Source organism: Balaenoptera borealis, assembly GCF_965194805.1.
Source record: "Balaenoptera borealis genome assembly, chromosome: 11".
NCBI classification, from domain to species: domain Eukaryota; kingdom Metazoa; phylum Chordata; class Mammalia; order Artiodactyla; family Balaenopteridae; genus Balaenoptera; species Balaenoptera borealis.
Window position 1 is genome coordinate 28,832,344 of NC_138868.1, and position 24,778 is coordinate 28,857,121.

Genomic DNA, 24,778 nt, shown 5'->3' on the forward strand with positions numbered 1-24,778 from the left:
AGCATGGAGTCTTAACCACTGGACCACCAGGGAAGTCCCTGGGTCATTTCTTAACACATTCTTGAGGGAGGTGTGAAGGGACAGTGGAGGGGCCTGGCCACTTTTTTGCTGTCAGGGCTCCTGATCGTCCCAGCGGTGTTGGGCTTGCAGGATGTTGTCAGAGGGACAATCACGGGGAGGAATAAGCCTTACTAGGTTGGGGGTTGGTAAACACAGGTCTGGGTTGCCTTCTTCTCTTGGGTGGATGTCCAGCTGCTGTGTTTTTCCTCCAGTTAGGATCCACATAAGTTACTTTCTCCTTACCACCTTTTAGAATTCTCCTTTGGTTGCCTTTTATGTTATTTCCAGGATTCATAGCTCAGCAGGGAGAAGCAGGGAGAAATGAGTCAATACCATCTTGTACAGACTGAAAGTCAATATACTTTCTATGTCAAATTACTAGATTATAAATTCATTGAATGTAAGGTCTGCCTTATACTTCTCAGTATCTTTCACAGTTCATAGTACAGTTTTTTGTATATTACAGCTTTTCAATAAATATTTGCAATTTTAAGTTGGAATGTTTACAATTGTGAACTTTTGGTTATTTCTAGACCCAATAACTGTGGGTTTAAATGTCCATTTGTAATTGTTTTTATACTGAGTAACAATCTTCCTTATTGATTATTAAGCGAATGCTTCTGTGTCATTTTGGCAAAACTTATAGTGTTGTCACCATCATTGGGACATTGCTCATCCTACATTTCTTTCAGGATTTCTGTATGTTGGATCTAGTGACTACAACCTAAGGACTTTTCAAATTACTTGTAGATCCTGTAAACAAAGATCGTAATGGTAAACTGTTAATATGGAAACAGGATCCCGTTAAACAAATTTACGTTCTGAAATAGATGAACTATTTATTTCAAAGTCAGCTATAGGAAGACAGAGGAAAAGATCTAGAGATTTTGAAAGTAAGACATAAGAACTTGTTTTTTAAAAACATTGTTTTCCACTAAAAGGAGATTAGCATGTGGCTTGGTTTAACATCTATTGAATGCACTTGGCTTGATCCCTGCTGGAGCTGAGTGACACACACTGGTTTGCTTTTCCGGCTTTACCTCACAAATTATAACTTGTCACATATAATTACCTTTTCTATAGCAATTTCAATAGTTCATTTGCCTGTCCCGGTTCAGAGAACTCTAAACCTTTCTTAATGTATCTTTTAAGTGGGCCGAAATTCTCCTCCCCCACTCCATCCTGGGCAGCTAGTATATAGTAAAATACTCGCTTATTATGATCAGTGGCTATATATTCCAGTTACCACATTTCTTTCATAAATACATTTCCTTTAAATGATTTAACTTTTGGATCTGCCAAAGTCATTTTGAATATGGCACTGTTCCAAGTGAGTAGGATGAAAAGTCATTTAGAAAAAGAAATCTAGGGGTCAGGTTTTTGCTTAACAAGAATGCCAGTTACTGAGATGACCAGAATGCTCAGATGAATGGATATGAAAAGAGAAAATGTATAAAATCACTCAGGACTTAAATGGAAGTTAACATGAAATATTTGAAGTGGACATGTATTTCTCCTTTCTTCTGTAGCTTTCATCATCTGTACTGTACAACCTAGCACTTGATTGTATTTTGTTTTCTAGTGTTTATTATTTCCTCTGGTTAAGTATTATTTTACTTGACATTATATACAAGCTACTTATAAATCAGAATTAAGTCTCATAATTTATCTGCTTTCTCCTTTATCCCTTCAACTCTTCCTTTTGATAAGATCTTGTATTTCAGACTTTCTGGCCAGCAATAATTTTAAAGGTTCTACCATGCTGTCCCACAAACCATCAACATGTCTCAAAATTCCAACACCCCAGTGTTTAAACTAGATCCAACAAACTGGATCTCATAATTGAAGTAAAACTGCAATTCTTTGGCAAAATGAACTGTATTAATATTTGCAAGAATAGTGTTTTCTGCTCTGCTTATGGAGCTAACAATAGATAATCATTTTGATATTGAAGGCAATGGCCAGAGTGATGTATTTTAGATCAATTTTTGATTCAGAAAATACATTCATCTATCCACAGTTCCTAGTTCAGTACCTGGTTACATTATAGGATGTTAGGGGATAAAATATCATATTTATCACTGTTTCCATTGTTGCTAAAACCTAGGGGAGAAGAAAGAAGGAGATGATTTCACCAATAGTATATTCAAATTTATATTATAATCTTAAAAATAATTTTCTATATCTGTTGACTTTAAGTGTGGGAAATGAATATCTTTAAGAGTGGGTATGATAAATTCTGTTTTGTTGGTGTGTCTTTGGAGAGATCTCTTAGGTAAGTGGAAATACATTTTAATGTTGTTTTCCCTGGGTGAGTAAGTGACATTCTCTCATGAAACAATAATCTATTAGAACAGAAAGGAATCATCAGGACTATCTAGTTTAATGATCTATATTTAAAATTTTCAGTTTTAGTAATGGAACCATTTTTCAAACAAGGGAGAGGATCCTGAGGACATAGTGTGAGAACTCTCCTGGACTTAGGCGTACTTGAAGCTGGTACCATGCTAGCCCTCTTAATTATGTGTATTACAGATCCCCTCATTTGCTTGAGTTTCTAGCTCTTGTAAACAAACAGAACAAAAAAAAAGAAAAAAAAAATTCTTGACAAATGTAATAAGTTTATTTATAGTAAAATTGAGAGTGAAAAATTATAAAGTATCTTAAGGCTTATTCTATCAAATTTCATCCAGAGTCTGTGATAGTTACTTTATTTAATATTCAGCGAATAATTTTTGACTGCCTACCATATGTCAAGCCCTGAAATTTTAGGCTCTGAAGACAAAAGTGCAAACAAGTAGTTCCTATCCTCAAGGAGTGCTTAGAGTCTAGAAGATGTAGCATCAAAAACAGACATTAAATTATCTCCTGAAAGCATCCTGAATTTTTTATCATGGAACCGTGTAGACAGCCCATAAACTATCCACATTCAGGTCCCATGTATCTTGAGTCTAGCGAGTCATGCTTTACATTTCACATAAAGCATTCATATTTGAGATATGAATCTTGACTGGAAGAGTTGGACCCACTTTTGAGGAAGGAGGATGAGAGCCTTTGACAGGTGTATTAGTCTTCTATTGCTGCCATAACAATCACAAACTTAGTGGGTTAAAACAACACAAATGTATTGTTTTACAGTTGTGTAGATGTTCAACACAGGTCTCACTTGGCTAAAATCAAGGTGTCAGCCAGGCTGTGGTTTTTTTTTTTTTAAGCTTTAGAGGAGAATCTATTGCCTTGCCTTTTCTAGCTTCTAGAGGCCACCCACCCGCCTTAGTTCATGGCCTCCTTCTTCCCATCTTCAAAGTCAGAAAAGGCAGGTCAAGTCATTCTCACATTGCATCACTCTAACTTTCCATAGTGACATCTCTCTCTGACTCTACTCTTCTGCCTCCTTCTTCCACTTTTTTTTTTTCTTCTTTTTTTTAAGACATACCATATGGTTGCAGGATCTTAGTTCCCCTGACCAGGGATTGAACCTGGGCCCCCAGCAGTGGAAGCACGGAGTGCTAACAACTGGACCCCCAGGGAATTACACCTCTTCCACTTTTAAGAATCCTTGTAGTTACATTGGGGTCATCTAAGTAATCCAGGGTAATCTCCCCATTTTAAGATACTTAACATTAATCACGTCTGCAAAGTCCCTTTTGCCATGTAACATAGTATATTCACAGGTTCCAATGTTTAGGGCATGGATATCTTTGGGGACCATTATTCTGCCTACCACAGCAGGTTATATAAGCTTAAAGATAAAGGGTCCTGATACGGCTTGTGATTCACTATTAGAAATTCAGGACCATGTCACCTTCACATTTAGGCATTCCAGCTATAGAGGCTGCTAGTCTTATCACAACATGGAGTAAAATAATGTTACGTTGGCTGGTGTTATAATCATTTCTATTATGGACTAAATGTTTTTGTCCCTGCTCACCCTCCCTCCCTCCAAATTTATATGTTGAAGTCTCAACCCCCAATGTAACTATATTTGGAGATGGTGCCTTTTTGGAGGTAATTAATTAAATTAGGTCGTAAGGGTGAGGTGCTGATCTAATAAGATTAGTGTCCTTATAAGAAGAGACATGAGAGAGTCTTTTATCTCTTTCTCTTTCTCTCTCTCTCTCTTCTTCTCCCTGCTTCTCTCTCTCCCTCTCTCCCTCATTCTCTGTCCTGTGAGGACACTGTGAGAAGGTGGCCATCTACAAGCCAGGAAGAGAGCTCTCACCAGGAACTGAATTGGTTGGCACCTTGATCTGGGACTTCTAGCCTCCAGAACTGGGAGAAAATAAATTTCTGTAGTTTAACCCACCTACTCTGTGGTATTTTGTTATGGCAGCCCAAGTGACTAAGACGGACTATGGGCCAAGCAAGATGATTGGCCAGAGACAACCCAGAAACTAACCCCGTTACCATAAAACCTGAGACTGCGAGCCACGTCGGCAGAGCAGTTCTCCTGGTTCCCTTACCCTGCTGCTCTCCACCTGGGCACCCCTTCCCAGTAGAGTCTTTTGCTTTTTCAGCACGTGTGTCTCCTCAGACAATTCATTTCTGAGTGTTAGACAAGAGCCCACTCTCAGGCCCTGGAAGGGGTCCCCCTTCCTGCAACAAAATCACCCAGTCTGTGCTATTTTGTTATGGCAGCCTGAACTAAGACAGTTTCCCAAACTGCTTTATTTCCTTCTTCCTTTTTCACTCACTGGCCTGTCTCCTTGCAGCTTCTGCCCATTTGTCTTTGTCCCAAATTTTATTTAAGAAAATAAAAAAGGGCATAAAACATGTTCAAGGCTGGATGAGAATGTAACATTTTGCCCAGAGGAAAATTAAATTGGGAAGCAGCATTCTGCAGGTGCATATTAAGTGAACTGGTGGGGAAAGTATAATTTAGGAGATGGTGAAATTGCATTTGAGTGGAGATGTAGTCATCTCACAGTGCCTGTGTTGATCTAGAGATCATTTTCGTTTTAGTTGCTTGCCTGTGTCATGTACTCCCCACTCCCCACTACATTTCTTTTGGGATCATCAAGAATAGATTACTCAAGAATGATTTGCAGATCAGTGTACAGCTAGGAGAAGGTTCCTGCATTGAACTAAAGACAGGGCAAAAATAAAAATCATGAGCATAATGTTTTTCTTTCATTTTTAATCAGTTGATTTCTCACAATGTATTAGGCAGTAAAACAGGATGTTTAAAATTGGGGTTTCAGGACCTCAAAATGTAATAGATTTCAGGTATCAAAATGAGCCCTGAGACAGACCATCCTCTTGGAATATCAGAGCAGATGGCCAAAACTTCATAGAGAACCTCTAACCCTCATTAAGGATTAAAAAAATGTAGACGGTTGTTTTGTCAAACCCAGGTCTGTGTGCCTGATGCACAGTGAGGCCAAACAAACTGAAATGTTGGAGTGTGGAGCAGAGAAAGGTTTATTGCAGGGCCAAGCAAGGAGAACAGGCAGCCCAGGCTCAAAAGATCCAAACTCCCCAGTGGTTTTCAGAGAAGAGTTTTTAAAGGCAACATAACAAGTGGTGAGGGCTGCAGGGCACAGGACTTTCTTCTGAGTGGTTGGTGGTGAGGTAACAGGGTGGTGTTGCAGAAATCCCGATCATCAGCCCTCTGGTTCCAGCCAGTCTGGGGTCTCAGCGTGTAGTTACCATCCTCCACCTGGGTGGGGGCCTTAGTTCCTGCAGAACAACTCAAGGATTTGCATCAGATTGTTAAGTACATCCCTTGATGGAACTGAGACTCTGTCTTATGGCAGAACTGTTGTTTCTTGACTGCTTTTCCTTTGTTTCTGCCACTCCTTCACTTCCCTAATTAGCAACTACTTGAATCTGCTCTTTTGGAACTCAGGGAAGGCCTAGTGGCCTTCATCCTAGCTTTGTGTGAAGAGCTCTACCAAACAGAGATGGTAACATTTGAGTCCATCAAATCCTTTCTCTTGGGAATTTAAGCTGAGAGACTCAAAAAAGAAGTTCTGATGGATATTGGGTGCTGTGTTGAAAGGAGCCCATGATTAACGACAACATCCATACTGAGGATATTGGAGCTGCTGTGCAGAGAGAAAGGCATGCTAGAAATGAACCTTGGGGGCCCCTGACTGCCTTGATCCCTTTGGGTATTCTCATTTTAGTTCCAATTCCACGAACATCCTTACAATAAAACCTTCCTTTCCTGTAAAAGACACTTGATGAGTGTCTGTCCTTTGCCAGTATAAAAGCTCTGGCTGGAAGAATGTGGTAAACTTCACCCAGCAGCACTGAGTTCACTGCACAATCATTGCAGCCACATCTTCAGTATTTACTTGTATCTCAGCTCCTGTGTGAGGGGCCCTTGTCTTTCTGCTTATTTTAAGGACAACTGACTTCCTAGATGCAACATCTATTATTTCAGTTGGTTCTGAATGTTTATTATTGTCATCATTTAATGTGAGCTGATTGTCTAAATACCTGTGTCTTCACGTGGGCCAGCAGACCATAGTCTAGATACAGGCTTTACATGTGATCATTACATATATTGCTTCAAAGTGGCTCAGATTGTTTTTTTATTATTGATCTTATTTGCTGATCTTTTCAGCATCTATATTGAAGATTGAGAAAGAAATGCTAATGCGGTAAAGACATTGTGCTCTAGATTTTGAAAAATTATATTAAGATGGAAATAGATATATTCCATGTACAGGAGCCTCTGAAGACTTATTGCTTAATAACCCCAATTCTTTTCCTAGCTCCTCTGTGCTTCACCATCTCCCTGGTACTAATCTTTAATGTTTGGTCTAATCAATATTACCTCTCCCCCAGGATCAACCTCTGTTTTCCCAAAGTGGGTTGAGGCTTTGAAGTAATCTCATTTGAAAGGCAGCATTTAATCCTAGTGCCATGTGAGTTCCTGGATTCATTAAAACCTTATCAGTGAACTGAGGGTGAACAACATTTTAAGTTCTAGCCAAAGGTTGCCCAGAGGTCTACCTCTACATGGACCCCACCCCCTAAAATACCCTTGCAGTGAAGCCTGTGGAGAAACAGAGGAGCACAGTAGATAGCACGCAGGCCTTGACGTCATGAGAACTTCCTGAATTCTGTATTCCCCAGTTAATAGCTCCGTGATCATACTGCCTCAGGGAAAGGGACTTTACCCGGGGAACAGGCAGGAGGCACTAGCTTGACTTTTTATGTAGGGTTTTTCACTAGACAGCAGGGCTCTTCAGTGTCATTCCCTGAATCCATTTTCAGACTGAAAGACGAAGGAAGTTCCATTTAGGGAAATTACACACACACAGGCACATATATCTGGGGTCAAAGTTAAAGTACTAATTAACAAATCTGTTTTTCTTTTTTGACCAGAAGCTGGTGATCTAGGGTGTATATGGGAACAATAGTAGATAACTTGTTGTGTTCTTGGTTCATGTGGCTTGGTGTGAAACATTGTATTTAAGTTCCTGAGATACTGTGGATCCGTGTTAAGGTAGCATTACCTGCTGTAACATAAACCCTCAAGTCTCAGTGACTTAACACAAGAGAAGTTTATTTCTTGCTGACATTAAGCCCTCTCAGAGGGAGCAGGTGCGTGGGTGTATGTGGGTCCTCTGGTCATTCAGGGATACAGGCTCATGGATGCTCAGCCATCTTCTATACGGGGCTTCCGTGCTTGCTTTAAGCATTAACACTCAGCCATTCAAGAGGGGAAGAGAGTAGATTCACCTGTGGGAAGGTTTTATGAGCCAGACCTAGACATAGTGCATATCCTTTCTGATAACCTCCGTTGCTAGAACTCAGTTACATAATCAAACCTTTCTACAGGTGAGGCTGGGAAAAGTACATTATGTATGTCTCCAGGAAGACGAGAGAAAGGGTTTTGGTGAACATGTAACAATCTCTGTCACGGTCCAAATCTCTGAGAACAAGTACAGTTTCATCTTTCTCCCTCAGATAGAACCACCTCCTTCCCTCTCCAAAGATCTCATCCATCCCTAAATCCATTTCGCCATTTTCCAGATGTGGCTCCTTATGGGCTGGCAACCCGTGAACTAAAAAGACAAGTTATCTTTTTTGTCTCCCTCCATTCAGTATTCAGTGATGAAGTTGGGACACTTCCACACAATAACACTGTTCACAGTAACACTTCCATTCATAAAAAGGAAGACTAGAAAACATAGCTCAGTGGAAGCAATGATCAAACCCTTCTTGGCAAGCTGTATGTAATCCTGCTTCTTGGCAAGCTGTATGTAATCCTGCTTCTTGGCAGTGGAGGAAGTTCCTTAATTAGTTGATGATTCTTCTGGAGGAACATTCTTTCCTTGTCCATTGTTCTCCATAGCTCCTGGCTCCATCATCTAGAAGGTTCTTCCATATCCATTATCTTCCACAGCCACATTTGAAGTAAGTATTGGAGAGTTGCCATCCTTGGGGTTGTATAGATTTAGTAGCCTACTTCCTGCTTGTCAAGTTAGGGGACCCAAAGGTTGTGCAAACAATCAGGCAATTTTAGTCTGGTCTTGGTTTTGTTGGCAATAAACTCCCTTAAAAACAACTTTCATTTAGTTCCTGGTGCCTATAAACACATCTAATGTTCTCTTCTTAAACATAATTATCAATCTTAATATATATATATTTTTGCTTCCTCACAGTTTAATGGTTCTACCACAAGATAAAAGACCTGGGTGGGAAGGCCACGCCCTAAATCTGTCCTTACCTCAGTGCTGAATCTTAATGGCTGTTGTTCCTCAAATTTATCTTATCTCTTATTATTTGGGATCTAGAAGCAATAGGCTTTGATATGCCATCAAGACTCCAAATTCCTGAACTTTCTCCATTTCCTTTTATGTCTGTTTGTAAACAAGCCATCTCTTTAATAACTAGGAAGTAAAAGTCCAATCCCATTAACATTCAGACTCTTTGTAAACCTTTCCCTTACAGCATGAGCTGTCAAACTCTTTCTATTAAAGGTCTAGATGTAAATATTTTAGATTCTGTGGACCATATAGTCTTGTCACAATTACTGAATCCTGCTGTTGTAGTACAAAAAAAGCATTAGACAATATGTAAACAAGTGTGTATGGCCGTGTTCCAGTAAATTTATTTTAAGAAGAGGGTCAGATTTTGCCTCTGGGGCATAATTTGCTGACCACCAAGCTAAAGGTTCAGTAGGCATGTGGCTATTCTTTGTGTTTTCACAGGGGAAATTTTTACTCTGATTATCACTCTTATTCTGTTGCAGGACCACTAAGCCAGTGCCATATACACTAAGTTTTTTGTTAATGCAGCCCTCCACATCCAGTACCAATTAATGTATTATTAAAATAATGCATTTTTTTCCTAGCATATAAACCCACAGAAATCAGCAACTTAATCAATAGAAGTCAAGTCCATCTGGTGTGCTATAAAGGGTTGTTGATGTTGGGGCACACCATTCCATGTAGACATTCAGGATGCCAGGCTGATGATGGTTCCGTTATCACCAACACAAAGCTTTCAAGGCCACTGTGGATGTTGACATTCAGCCAATAGAGGAAGAGAAGGAAAATCCTTATGAGAGGATTTTGTGGGCCAGGTATGGAAATATCTCATACTACTTCTGCTCACATTTCATTGGCTGGAATATGGATATACCTGATTATGAAGAAAGCCGGGAAATGTAGTCCAGCTTTACAGCCAGGAAGAAATAGGCACAAATCTTGGAGCACACTGAATTCTCTGCCACAGTTGGTAAGTGAATATTAATGACTGAGCCTTTCCTCACTAGCTGTGTGACTTTAGGCTTAGAGCCCATTTCATTTTTCTTACAGTAGACATAAAATCAGAATTAAAAATATAAGGCACGTAAAGATGCCTTGTTAGTTTCAACTCGCAAGCACTTACATGCCTGCAAGAATATAGTAAACACCTGCATAGCCCTCTCCTAGATTTATGTATATTGACGTTATACAATATTTGTGACTGGGATTTATTTTAAGATGTAAACATTACAGATATAGTTTGAGGCTCCCTAAGTACTTTCATTCCTCTTTCTCTTTCCTCACTGTCATGAATCCAGTGTTTATTAATCTTATGTACTGGTATCACTTTTTTTTATCACCTGGAATTCAGTACCGCTGACTTACTGACTAGTTTAAAATCATAGCCACAGCTCTTGTGGGATAAAAGCCATGGTATTATGGCTAAATCATTTCAGGAGTGGAAGGCAAAAAATCCTCCCTCAACCCTCACAGCTGGTCTCCAGGTCCAGCAGCCTCTCGGGGAAGAGGGAGATATGAAGTTAGAGGTAATCACAGGTCAGACCATGACGGGCCTTATGTGCTAGCTAAAGATTAGATGGGACTTCCCTGGTGGTCTAGTGGTTAAGACTCTGCGCTTCTACTGCAGGGGGTGTGGGTTTAATCCCTGGCTGGGGGACTAAGATCCTGCCTGCCTGTGATGTGGCCAAAAAAAAAAAAAAAAAAGATTTGAATTTTATCCTCTTGAAAACAATGGGAAATCCCATTCATTATTAAGCACGGTCAAGGTTGTGGTTTAGAAGGACAGTTCTTGTTGCTGTGTGAGGACTGTCCAGAGCTAAGAGAGACCCTTGCCGTAGTGCTAGGGAGGGATAGTATGGGCTTCAACTCAAATGGTGGCCTGTGGAGGAGTGCCTTTTCTTCGCATGGCCCTGGAGGGCTCACAAGTTTTCTTTCTTGCTTCTTCAGGAAGGTTTGCACTCCAGTGTGGCATGGAGGTGCCTCAAGCAGAAGCTGCTGCTGCTTCCTAGCATTTTGACCTGGACCTTTTTTAGCTAAGTGGTGAAAAATTCTCTCTGCATCAGGTTTATAGCTCTTCTGTTGGACTCCCAAGCACCTTACATGCATTATCTTTTTTAACCTTCACAGCAACCTACTGGGATAGTATTCCACTTAAAAAGGTACGAAAAGTGAGACCCAGAGTGGTTAAATAGTTTACCTAAGATTACTAGAAAGAGTCTAAGCTGGGTTGTTTTTAAATCTGATTTACCAACTTGCTACATTGTCTCAAGCCATAACGGCTAATATTTACTGAGGAATTGCTATGTGCCAGACACTATTCTAAGCTTTTTATATGTGTTATTCTGTTTAATTATCGGTACAATCCTCTGAGGCAGATAATATTAGTATCTTTATTTTATAGTTAAGAATCTGAGGTCCAGAAAATTTGATTAATTTGTTCAAGATGACACACATCTGGTTAAGATGATTAAGACAAATTAACTCTGGAGCCGTTGCCTTCTAGTACCTGTAACGCGAAAGCAATTATTTTGATTTTCAAAAGTATAGGGAGAAGGAAAAGGCTGTGTTATAATTTAAAGCATCTTATTAAACATTGTAAATATAGCTCCAATTTCAATGTATCAAAATGTTGTAGAGAATATAGCTATAAGCCACACTCAATAGCGGATTTGAATGGACATAGCTGACTATCAGTACCTGCAATTTTGCTTCAATCCTTGCCCAAATGACTTAATATGATAGAGTAGCCATAGGAGAGCTGGGCTAAGAGCTGGGAAGCCAGGATTCTTATCCTGCTTGCCATAAACAGTCTTTGTGATCTTGTCTGGGTCACTTGACATCCTTGGGCTTCAATATCAAAAATCCAAGGAATGAACTAGAGACTCTCCAGTGACCCCATCCACTCTGTGATTCTCTCTTTGCTTTTTCTTTCCCCACTACATCAGAAAGTGACTTCAAATAGTGACAGGAAATTTAAACAAGGAAATACTTTTAGAAATGCAACAAAATTAATTTTAATATCTCCAAAGGTCAGGACAAGTAAATATTACAGAAGCACTAGAAATTTTTTTGTAAGATTCTTTCTACTAATATTATAAACATATAGACATTTTAGTCATCTGCTTTTATGTAGAAAAAAAAATCCAAATCTATGACTCTGGTGGCAAGTATCTTTATTAAAAAAATAAGATTTAAATAAATTAAACAATCTGAACATGAAACAAGTACATAACTAAGAGAGGTAACATCTCGAAATCAACTCATGAAATAGTTTCAGTATTTACCCTCTTGAAAGAAACAGATTTGGGAGAACATTGATAGACAAAAGACTGATATAGAGAGGATTCTAGAAAACAGCAGGTTTTTTTTTGTTTTTTTTTCTCATGGCTAATTCTTCCTAAAAGAGCTATTTCTGTACACAAATGTATTTGTAGGTAAGATAAATGTACTTATAAAGTTGCCAAAATTGCTTTCAAACCTGCTTTCAAATCCACCTCTCTCCAAAGGTGTGGATCCCAGCCTGGAGGGCAGGGCGATGTAGTTTTTTTCCTACTTCCCAAAGGGAGTTTTGCAGGAGCCTGACAGCATTTGTTCCATTTATTTAAATGATGGAGTAGATGTGGGCTTATTTCCACAAGCCCACATTAACATTTCTCGCTTTTGCCCTTAACTAAAGGGGTTGGCAGTAATAGCTTGTAAATCCTGAGCTCGTTAACCACCACCTGCCTGAACAATTCAGAGAGATGCATCCTGTCTCCATCCACCCTCCATGTGCCAGAGAAGAAGAGGTGAAGCGGAACTGGAACAGATGCCCCGCTTCCGTGGCCTGGCCGGCATTGCTGAGCCCAGCCTCATCAGATAGCCTCAGACATCCTCTTTCAGTGTTGTCCTACCCCCCTACCTTTCTGCTCTTACTTTCCTTAAGGAAGCCATTACTGAGTTTCTTACTAAAGTCTAGGCACGAAGTTAGGCATTGAGGCTACAGTCACGAAGAAGAGACTGGGACTGCTCTTGAGGGCTCAGGAGTCTTGCAGGAGAGTGCTACATTTAGTACTTTCACCCACTCTAGCTCATTTCCTTCCCGTGGGCCCATATCCCTATGTCTAAGAGGAAGGGATTGCCTGAGAGGATTTCTAAGATTATTAAACGGGAAAGCAACCCCAGGTCTGTAAGTTAAGTAAGACCGAATAAAACTTATGGAACCAGACCTAGAATACAGGGTTGGGTGGTGACAGGCCCCAGGCCCCGGCACTCTCCATTCCTGGAGCTCGCTTCTGCAGGAGAGCAGGGATCAGTGGGGTCTCCCACAGTGGCTTGCAGCCTGGGCACATGTACACACAGACGTCTTGGATGTCTTGGTCCTTCAGGTCAAGGGTAGGCAGCTCAAAGTGTCCACTGCTCTTTATTCTTTGATTTCACTGAAGGAGCAGTAGCTGGGCCCCAGGCCTCGCACGGTGCAGTCAGTGCTGTCGCTGTCACACTTGCCACAGTGACATTCAGAGGCTACTGGGTACGTATACAGGGAGTCTGTGTGGTGAGCACAGCCAGGCACTTTGACCGTCTCGTACACCAGCTCCTTGAAGGTACATGTTTTCTGGATGTTGGGCCTGGCTGGATCCTTGTACACTAGATCCTGAGTGGTTTAAGAGAGAGAGAGTTAGGTTACAGTATTCTGGAACTTTCTGTTTAGCTTAATCAAAATGAGACAGGGATTGAATACCGCTTGCTCTAACATTTACCCACTAAAGCTCACTTATGGAATTCCTGACCAAGGAAACATGATCTCATAAGTGACCTATATGCTATACCATGTTTCCTGATTGTTTTGGAAATCTTACAGAAAATATAAGTTATTCCTTTTCCTAGTCCTTATGTCTATGTCAAAATATTAATTATTTCTCCAACTATAGAGAAAGTTGAATTTTAATATAGAAAAATGATGAAAAGGGAAATATGACAAATTTTAATGACTTTTTGTACTTAGTTGAAAGCTATAATAATGACAACTTGAACCATAAAACACTGGAGTTTAATTTCTCAGAAAAGTTTTCCAAATACATTGTCCCTGAGTATTTATAAAATATAAAACACTGAAGTTTAATTTCTCAGAACAATTTTCCAAATACATTGTCCCTGAGGATTTATAAAAAGTCAAAAAATATATAATGTGGAATGTTAATGCTTAGCTTAGCATGACTATGAAAGCTTTCATGAAAGCTCATGAAAATCATGAAGATTTTAAATATTCCACAGTCCTGTAGACACCTTTCCCCCTTAAATGCTGTGTATTTTGCAGAGCTCTCAGTTTCAAAGGCTACATGGTTTGCATATAAAAACTTTAATCCTGGTAGTATAGGTTTATTCTAACACTTTCTAGTGAAAAAAAAAATTCACTGAGGGAAAAAGTTGGCACTTCTGTTTATTTCAATATCATGCCACCAAGTCTGTATCCCAGGAAGATATGATAAGTGGAGTTTGGTTAAACTCATTTACCACCCCATAAACTATATTTCATTAAAAATTGCTGTTTTCAATTTCAGTTTATAGAATGAAATGCTGCATAGATAGCCAAGTGCTATAGGGGAAAAAAGAAAAAGTAGAAACTGCTTCTTTACTTGGATTAATTCGAAGAAGCTGCGTGAACACAAACTAGTAGTTTTATGCCTCTGTGCCTTGGTTTTCTCAACGGTATAAAGAAGTGAGTGGGTTTGCTGATTCATTTTGGTTCTAATAGTCTGCAAGGACTGATTGTGTTCTCAGGATGCTTGTTGACATTTGTATTCAGGTGGGCCAATAAGACAGTTTTTATAACGTGGCTGTGTTTTTATATGGCTTGCAAACATATTTTGATACTACCTTTATTGTAGAGATATGGCTTCAATTACAGAAATTAGCTTTTGGGGAATATTGTAGCTCTTCTATTATTAAATGTGTGTATGTTTATCTCTATGTAAAATCTAGTATAGAACAATTTTTTTAAATTGTTTTAAATTTTAAATAAAATTTAAAAAATAGATTTGGCATATTACTAAATCGATCAGATCAAATCTGAGGCTTTCTTACATTTACCCTAATCAAATATAAGTCCAAATGTTTAACTGATATCATGGTAAATAACCCCAATCATAAAACAGACAGTACTGGCTAAGGGACTCATGGCTATTCCTTGGGAAACTTAGAATATTGATAAAGTGGGAATTAATGAAGCCCGCCTCGTCCAGACCCTCAGCACCCTCACTTCCAGCAAAGCAAAGTACCTACCCGGGTGTAGCAGTAGCCCTCACACCATGTGGTGTTCATGCTTATGCAGAAGCCACATTCCTCTTTCTCCACCGTGATGGTGATGTTGGTCAGCTGGCAGCAGTTGCAGCAGATTGCTGTCCAGCAACAGAAGAGAAAGCAAAACTGGACAAACTTCATCCTGGGCTGGGAAGCAAACAATTAAGGCCCATGAGAAACCAAGACCAAAGCATTATAATTGTTATGTAAGTTGACCAAACCAAAAATAATTGGTCTACCCATCCTCTCCAGTCACATTTTGCTCCAGCAATGTTTTTTCCTTTTCTTTACGTCTTCGTTTCTTGAACAACCATTTCTTCTTATTCTCCTCCTCAATTTTTTTTTGTCAAAGTAGGAACATATTACAGATCAAAACTCCAGTATAATGATTTAAGCAATGTTTAAAGATTAGGGTGGTACTGCTGACTGTCTTAAAGTGAATACGCTGAAGCAAGTAATTTTAATCATCATATTTGTCCCTTGATTATCATTTTAAAGACTATTTTTATTTAAAAAGAAAAAGAAACTTCTGTATTACAAAACTAGTTCTTCATTTTTAGCATCTCATAAATATTATCATTTGCTTTTGCCCCAACTTCCCCCCGCCATTGTTTAAAACAAGACTCTTTCAGAGGCCAGGTGAATGGTCTATGTAAAGTCAATTGCTTGCTAGCAGTGATTACAGTGTATTAACCATATTTAAGAAGCCAGATTGACAAGCATAAATTCCCTACACAATAGAAGTTGGAAAGCTCTAGATTTGTTCTCCAGATCCTGAAAAATTTGTAGATTTCAGAAATAACTGTCACTGCTTGATAACTATAGATGCTGAGACTCACCTGTGGTTGGCTGCCTTGTCTGGGGAACGCTGTAGGCTGAGTCTAGTCTCTGTTCACCTTTTATACAAAATCGTCTGAAACTAACACCTTGTGGATTTGTTGGGTATTAGTAAGAGCAATGTTAGCCTGAAGCTTACTGTAAGTGAATCAGTGTTTAGATAGACAGGGAGATCAAGCCTTACTAAAGTAGTCTAAATGCAGTAGATCAAGAAAAATAATGTTACCAGAGATGATTATTTTATACAGATTAAATTTGATATAGTAGAACACCCACTCCTTCACCTTGTCAAATTAAATCTGACTCTGGGTTTTTCTTTTGTATCTTTAACTCAGGGAGTTCAGAATCCTTTCCAAGTGTTGCTTTGGCCCTGTTGAGGTTCATCAAAAAGATATGGTTAATAAGTTACTCCCAGGGTAGATTGAAAGCTGTAAGGGAAGAAACAAATAGAAAGTCTTTCATGATCTGATTCCTATCTAAAGTATAGACTGTATTTCTATTTACTTCCCACATCCAGATCCTCTAATCTCAAATGTTATTCTTTGATGCTTTACTTGTAATTCTTCAAATGTTCTGCTGATTCATTTCTCTAGGTCTTTGCATGTGCGATGTTCATCCTGCCTGAAATGTCCTTGCTTCCTCCCTAAGTCTCCTACACCACTCACCCCTGGCAAATTTCTCAACCTTCAACACTCATTTGCCAGCGTTTAGGATGGGAGATAGAGGAGAGCTTTAATTACCACCTTCTTTTTGTAATCCTTTATATATCTCTGTTTCTCCCAGTAGACCAAGAGCTCCATGGAGACTGGGATTGATTTGTTTAACAAATATTTATTAATTAAGCAGTGTGGCTGGAGCAAAGGAACAATGGTGGAAATACTAGGATGTGATGTCAGAGATGTAACGGAAGTCACATCATGTAGGACCTTTTAGGCCGATATAAAGGCTTTGGTTTTTACTGTCCGTGACTGGGTACCAATTGCAGGGTTTTGTGTAGAGGAGTAACACAATCGATCTGATTTAGGTCTGAAGGGATCCCTCTAGCTGCTGTGTTGCTAATGCAGGGGGAAAAAGGTAGAAACAGAAAGTCCTATTAGATGCTATTGCAGCAATCTGGGTAAGAAATATTTGTTCAGACTAGTATGGTAGCAATGAAGGTAATGAGACAATCGGATTCTGGATATATTTTGAAAGTAGAACCAACAGAATTTTTTGAGGGATGAATGTTGGATGTGAGAGAAAAAGTCAAGGATGACTCTAAGGATTCTGGTCTGAGCAACTTGAAGGATAATTTTGCTGTCACCTGAAATGGATGGCTGTAGGCATAGTAAGTTTTGGGAAAAGATAAGGAGTTCAGTATGGACATGTTGAGCTTGAGGTATCTTTAAGACATCTAAGTAGAATGCTGAATCTGGATTTTGGGAGAAATATATTGGCTGAAGGTACACATTTGGGAGTTGTTGACATGAGCCTAGAAGAGAGTACCATGGGAGTGGGTGTGAATAGAGAAGGTAAAAGGACCAAGAGTGGAGCCTGGTGTATTCCAACATTAAGAGGTCAAGGATAAGATTAAGTTTTTTTCTTCCTTTATCCAAAGAAACAGAAGGGTCATTGAGGAAAGAAGGGAATGGAGAGGATGTGGTGTACCAGAAGTCAAGTAAGGTGAGTGTATCAGGAGGAGCGAGTGACAAGTGTACCAAATGCTGCTGACAGGTTAAATAAGAGGAAATTGCACACGGCGTGTGGCAATGTAAGGTCGCTAGTGTCCTTGGCTAGAGAAGTTCCTTTGGAGTGAGGGGAACAAAACCCTGATTGGTATGTGTTTAAGTGATTGGCAAGAGATGAATTTAAGAAAACAGTTGAATATAGACAAATTTTTTCCAGGAATTTTGATCCAAAGATGAGGAAAGAGCTAGGTGATTTGGTAAAGCGGAAATGGGGTAAAAATAATTTTCTTTTGATTTTTATGTTTTAAGATGGGAGAAATAACTGCTTGTTTTTATGGTGATGCAAATGATTTAGTGGAGAGTGATGATGTTGGAGGAAGAGAGAAGTCCTGCAGTGTTCTTGAGTAGGTGAGAAGAGATAAATCTTAGAGCACAGGTGGAGGGACTGGCTTTAGACTGGAGGATGGAGAGCTCATCCTGTATCAGGCAGGAGGCAGTGTTGTGGGTGCAGGTGCTACTGGATGGGGAGGTATGGTGAGTGCAGAAGATGGTGATTGGTAGGTGTGGTGATAGTCTCTGTGCAAGCTCTCCTGAGATTAATTTCATTTTCTCAGTAAAGTAGGAAGTAAGGTCATCATTTCAGAATTAGGATGGTGGATGAATTGCTGAGGATTGAGGGATGAAAAGATTTGAATAGTTTTCTGAGACTGGGAGAGGGGTTGAGTTATCAGTGAGTTAGGCAGAGTAAAACTGCCTACCAGCATTAAGGGCCCACTTGAGGTTTATGGTAAAAAAATTAACATGAGGCCACAAAACATGGATGTTCATTTTTCTTTTGCCCAGTTTAGTGGCAGGGGTTCAGGCTTATAAGTGATAAATAGTTGGATTTATCCAGGGTTATGATATTCTTAAACATGCATGACAAAGATAAAACTTCGCAAAGTAGTGGGCACTGTAAATAATAATTCAGCATTTATGTAAGTGATATCTGGAATGGAGAAACACTTTTGAAATCTGTTAGTAATAGGTAAGTAAGCATATTATCAAAGTTATAGAATGGATAATTAAATTTCATATAATGCATATTAAATGACATATACTCATGATTCCTGGAAAATTATAAATCCTTTCAATTTCTCTAAAAGAATACTAACAATGTTATGACTATTAGTTACACCTTGTGTTTCTTTTTTTTTTTTTTTTTGGGTTTTTTTTTTTTTTTTAAACATCTTTATTGAAGTATAATTGCCTTACAATGGTGCGTTAGCTTCTGCTTTATAACAAAGTGAATCAGTTATACATATACAATATGTTCCCATATCTCTTCCCTCTTGCATCTCCCTCCCTCCCACTCTCCCCATCCCACCCCTCTAGGTGGTCACAAAGCACCGAGCTGATCTCCCTGTGCTACGCGGCTGCTTCCCACTAGCTATCTATTTTACATTTGGTAGTGTATATATGTCCATGACACTCTCTTACCCTGTCACATCTCACCCCACCCCCTCCCCATATCCTCAAGTCCATTCTCTAGTAGGTCTGTGTCTTTATTCCCGTCTTGCCACTAGGTTCTTCATGGCCTTTTTTTTTTCCCTTAGATTCCGTATATATGTGTTAGCATACTGTATTTGTTTTTCTCTTTCTGACTTACTTCACTCTGTATGACAGACTCTAACTCCATCCACCTCATTACAAATACCTCCATTTCATTTCTTTTTATGGCTGAGTAATATTCCATTGTATATATATGTGCCACATCTTCTTTATCCATTCATCTGTCGATGGACATTTAGGTTGCTTCCATGTCCTGGCTATTGTAAATAGAGCTGCAATGAACATTGTGGTACATGACTCTTTTTGAATTATGGTTTTCTCAGGGTATATGCCCAGTAGTGGGATTGCTGGGTCGTATGGTAGTTCTATTTTTAGTTTTTTAAGGAACCTCCATACTGTTCTCCATAGTGGCTGTATCAATTTACATTCCCACCAACAGTGCAAGAGTGTTCCCTTTCCTCCACACCCTCTCCAGCATTTATTGTTTCTAGATTTTTTGATGATGGCCATTCTGACCGGTGTGAGATGATATCTCATTGTAGTTTTGATTTGCATTTCTCTAATGATTAATGATGTTGGGCATTCTTTCATGTGTCTGTAGGCCATCTGTATATCTTCTTTGGAGAAATGTCTATTTAGGTCTTCTGCCCATTTTTGGATTGGGTTGTTTGTTTTTTTGTTATTGAGCTGCATGAGCTGCTTGTTAATCTTGGAGATTAATCCTTTGTCAGTTGCTTCATTTGCAAATATTTTCTCCCATTCAGATGGTTGTCCTTTGGTCTTGTTTATGGTTTCCTTTGCTGTGCAAAAGCTTTTAAGTTTCATTAGGTCCCATTTGTTTATTTGTGTTCTTATTTCCATTTCTCTGGGAGCTGGGTCAAAAAGAATCTTGCTGTGATGTATGTCATAGAGTCTTCTGCCTATGTTTTCCTCTAAGAGTTTGATAGTGTCTGCCCTTACACTTAGGTCTTTAATCCATTTTGAGTTTATTTTTGTGCATGGTGTCAGGGAGTGTTCTAATTTCATACTTTTACATGTACCTGTCCAATTTTCCCAGCACCACTTATTGAAGAGGCTGTCTTTTCTCCACTATATATGCTTGCCTCCTTTATCAAAGATAAGGTGACCATATGTGTGTGGGTTTATCTCTGGGCTTTCTATCCTGTTCCATTGATCTATATTTCTGTTTTTGTGCCAGTACCAAACTGTCTTGATTACTGAAGCTTTGTAATATAGTCTGAAGTCAGGGAGCCTGATTCCCCCAGCTCCATTTTTCGTTCTCAAGATTGCTTTGGCTATTCGGGGTCTTTTGTGTTTCCATACAAATTGTGAAATTTTTTTGTTCTAGTTCTGTGAAAAATGCCAGTGGTAGTTTGATAGGGATTGCATTGAATCTGTAGATTGCTTTGGGTAGTAGAGTCATTTTCACAATGTTGATTCTTCCAATCCAGGAACATGGTATATCTCTCCATCTATTTGTATCATCTTTAATTTCTTTCATCAGTGTCTTATAATTTTCTGCATACAGTTCTTTTGTCTCCTTAGGTAGGTTTATTCCTAGATATTTTATTCTTTTTGTTGCAATGGTAAACGGGAGTGTTTTCTTAATTTCACTTTCAGATTTTTTGTCATTAGTGTATAGAAATGCAAGAGATTTCTGTGCATTAATTTTGTATCCTGCTACTTTACCAAATTCATTGATTAGCTCTAGTAGTTTTCTGGTAGCATCTTTAGGATTCTCTATGTATAGTATCATGTCATCTGCAAATAGTGACAGCTTTACTTCTTCTTTTCCGATTTGGATTCCTTTTATTTCTTTGTCTTCTCTGATTGCTGTGGCTAACACTTCCAAAACTATGTTGAATAATAGTGGTGAGAGTGGGCAACCTTGTCTTGTTCCTGATCTTAGTGGAAATGGTTTCAGTTTTTCACCATTGAGGATGATGTTGGCTGTGGGTTTGTCATATATGGCCTTTATTATGTTGAGGAAAGTTCCCTCTATGCCTACTTTCTGCAGGGCTTTTATCATAAATGGGTGTTGAATTTTGTCGAAAGCTTTCTCTGCATCTATTGAGATGATCATATGGTTTTTCTCCTTCAATTTGTTAATATGGTGTATCACATTGATTGATTTGCGTATATTGAAGAATCCTTGCATTCCTGGGATAAACCCCACTTGATCATGGTGTATGATCCTTTTAATGTGCTGTTGGATTCTGTTTGCTAGTATTTTGTTGAGGATTTTTGCATCTATGTTCATCAGTGATATTGGCCTGTAGTTTTCTTTCTTTGTGACATCTTTGTCTGGTTTTGGTATCAGGGTGATGGTGGCCTCGTAGAATGAGTTTGGGAGTGTTCTTCCCTCTGCAATATTTTGGAAGAGTTTGAGAAGGATAGGTGTTAGCTCTTCTCTAAATGTTTGATAGAATTCGCCTGTGAAGCCATCTGGTCCTGGGCTTTTGTTTGTTGGAAGGTTTTTAATCACAGTTTCAATTTCAGTGCTTGTGATTGGTCTGTTCATATTTTCTATTTCTTCCTGGTTCAGTCTCAGCAGTTTGTGCATTTCTAAGGATCTGTCCATTTCTTCCAGGTTGTCCATTTTATTGGCATAGAGTTGCTTGTAGCAATCTCTCATGATCTTTTGTATTTCTGCAGTGTCAGTGGTTACTTCTCCTTTTTCATTTCTAATTCTATTGATGTGAGTCTTCTCCCTTTTTCTCTTGATGAGTCTGGCTAATGGTTTATCAATTTTGTTTATCTTCTCAAAGAACCAGCTTTTAGTTTCATTGATTTTTGCTATTGTTTCCTTCATTTCTTTTTCATTTATTTCTGACCTAATGGTTATGATTTCTTTCCTTCTGCTGGCTTTGGGGTTTTTTTGTTCTTCTTTCTCTAATTGCTTTAGGTGCAAGGTTAGGTTGTTTATTCGAGATGTTTCCTGTTTCTTGAGGTAGGCTTGTATTGCTATAAACTTCCCTCTTAGCACTGCTTTTGCTGCGTCCCATAGGTTTTGGGTCGTCGTATCTCCATTGTCGTTTGTTTCTAGGTAGTTTTTGATTTCCCCTTTGATTTCTTCAGTGATCACTTCGTTATTAAGTAGTATATTGTGTAGCCTCCATGTGTTTGTATTTTTTACAGATCTTTTCCTGTAATTGATATCTAGTCTCATAGCGTTGTGGTCAGAAAAGATACTTGATACGATTTCAATTTTCTTAAATTTACCAAGGCTTGATTTGTGACCCAAGATATGATCTATCCTGGAGAATGTTCCATGAGCACTTGAGAAAAATGTGTATTCTGTTGTTTTTGGGTGGAATGTCCTATAAATATCAGTTAAGTCCATCTTGTTTAATGTATCATTTAAAGCTTGTGTTTCCTTATTTATTTTCATTTTGGATGATCTGTCCATTGGTGAAAGTGGGGTGTTAAAGTCCCCTACTATGATTGTGTTGCTGTCGATTTCCCCTTTTATGGCTGTCAGTATTTGCCTTATGTATTGAGGTGCTCCTATGTTGGGTGCATAAATATTTACAATTATTATACCTTCCTCTTGGATCGATCCCTTGATCATTATATAGTGTCCTTCTTTGTCTCTTGTAATAGTCTTTATGTTAAAGTCTATTTTGTCTGATATGAGAATTGGTACTGCAGCTTTCTTTTGATTTCCATTTGCATGGAATATCTTTTTCCATCCCCTCACTTTCAGTCTGTATGTGTCTCTAGGTCTGAAGTGGGTCTCTTGTAGACAGCATATATATGGGTCTTGTTTTTGTATCCATTCAGCCAGCCTGTGTCTTTTGGTGGGAGCATTTAATCCATTTACATTCAAGGTAATTATCGATATGTATGTTCCTATTCCCATTTTCTTAAATGTTTTGGGTTTGTTATTGTAGGTGTTTTCCTTCTCTTGTGTTTCTTGCCTAGAGAAGTTCCTTTCGCATTTGTTGTAAAGCTGGTTTGGTGGTGCTGAACTCTCTCAGCTTTTGCTTGTCTGTAAAGGTTTTAATTTCTCCATCACATCTGAATGAGATCCTTGCTGGGTAGAGTAATCTTGGTTGTAGGTTTTTCTCCTTCATCACTTTAAGTATATCCTGCCACTCCCTTCTGGCTTGCAGAGTTTCTGCTGAAAGATCAGATGTTAACCTTATGGGGATTCCCTTGTGTGTTATTTGTTGTTTTTCCCTTGCTGCTTTTAATATGTTTTCCTTATATTTAATTTTTGACAGTTTGATTAATATGTGTCTTGGCGTGTTTCTCCTTGGGTTTATCCTGTATGGGACTCTATGTGCTTCCAGGACTTGATTAACTATTTCCTTTCCCATATTAGGGAAGTTTTCAACTATAATCTCTTCAAATATTTTCTCAGTCCCTTTCTTTTTCTCTTCTTCTTCTGGGACCCCTATAATTCGAATGTTGGTGCGTTTAATGTTGTCCCAGAGGTCTCTGAGACTGTCCTCAGTTCTTTTCATTCTTTTTTCTTTATCCTGCTCTGCAGTAGTTATTTCCACCATTTTATCTTCCAGGTCACTTATCCTTTCTTCTGCCTCAGTTATTCTGCTATTGATCCCATCTAGAGTATTTTTTATTTCATTTGTTGTGTTTTTCATCATTGCTTGGTTCCTCTTTAGTTCTTCTACGTCCTTGTTAAATGTTTCTTGCATTTTTTCTATTCTATTTCCCAGATTTTGGATCATCCTTACTATCATTATTCTGAATTCTTTTTCAGGTAGACTACCTATTTCCTCTTCATTTGTTAAGTCTGGTGTGTTTTGACCCTGCTCCTTCATCTGCTGTGTGTTTTTCTGTCATCTCATTTTGCTTATCTAACTGTGTTTGGGGTCTCCTTTTCACAGGCTGCAGGTTCGTAGTTCCCGTTGTTTTTGGTATCTGTCCCCAGTGGGTAAGGTTCGTTCAGTGGGTTGTGTAGGCTTCCTGGTGGAGGGAACTAGTGCCTGAGTTCTGGTGGATGAGGCTGGATCTTGTCTTTCTGGTGGGCACGTCCACGTCTGGTGGTGTATTTTGGGGTGTCTGTGGCCTTATTATGATTTTAGGCAGCTTCTCTGCTAATGGATGGGGCTGTGTTCCTGTCTTGCTAGTTGTTTGGCATAGGGTGTTCAGCACTGTAGCTTGCTGGTCATTGAGTGATGCTGGGTCTTGATGTTGAGATGGAGATCTCTGAGAGATTTTTGCCGTTTGGTATTACGTGGAGCTGGGAGGTCTCTTGTGGACCAGTGTCCTGAAATTGGCTCTCCCACCTCAGAGGCACGGCCCTGATGCCTGGCTGGAGCACCAAGAGCCTTTCATCCACACGGCTCAGAGTAAAAGGGAGAAAAAATAGAAAGAATGAAAGAAAGAGGCTATAATATAGTGAAGTAAAATAAAGCTATTATAAAGCAAAGCTATACAGACAAAATCTCACCGAGAAGCATATACATATACACTCACAAAAAAAGGAAAAGGGGAAACATTAATATATCCTGCTCCCAAAGTCCACCTCCTGAATTTGGGATGATTCGTTGTCTATTCAGGTATTCAACAGATGCATCACGTCAAGTTGTTTGTGGAGTTTTAATCCGCTGCTTCTGAGGCTGCTGGGAGAGATTTCCCCTTCTCTTCTCTGTTCGCACAGCTCCTGGGGATCAGCTTTGGATTTGG

General features: G+C 39.1%; 1 protein-coding gene across 1 annotated transcript in view; it reads right to left on the bottom strand.

Moving 5' to 3' along the window:
* Positions 1 to 8,269: 8,269 nt before the first annotated feature.
* Positions 8,270 to 24,778, bottom strand: part of LOC309606577 (follitropin subunit beta) — a 427,115-nt gene continuing 410,606 nt past the window's right edge. Inside the window, exons 2-3 of the mRNA XM_082343912.1 lie at positions 15,051 to 19,254; positions 8,270 to 13,422 (exon numbers count right to left, since the gene is read on the bottom strand). Coding sequence (XP_082200038.1) covers positions 13,192 to 13,422; positions 15,051 to 15,209 — 390 coding nt within the window. The 5' untranslated portion in view covers positions 15,210 to 19,254 and the 3' untranslated portion in view covers positions 8,270 to 13,191. The remainder of the gene's footprint in view (positions 13,423 to 15,050; positions 19,255 to 24,778) is intronic.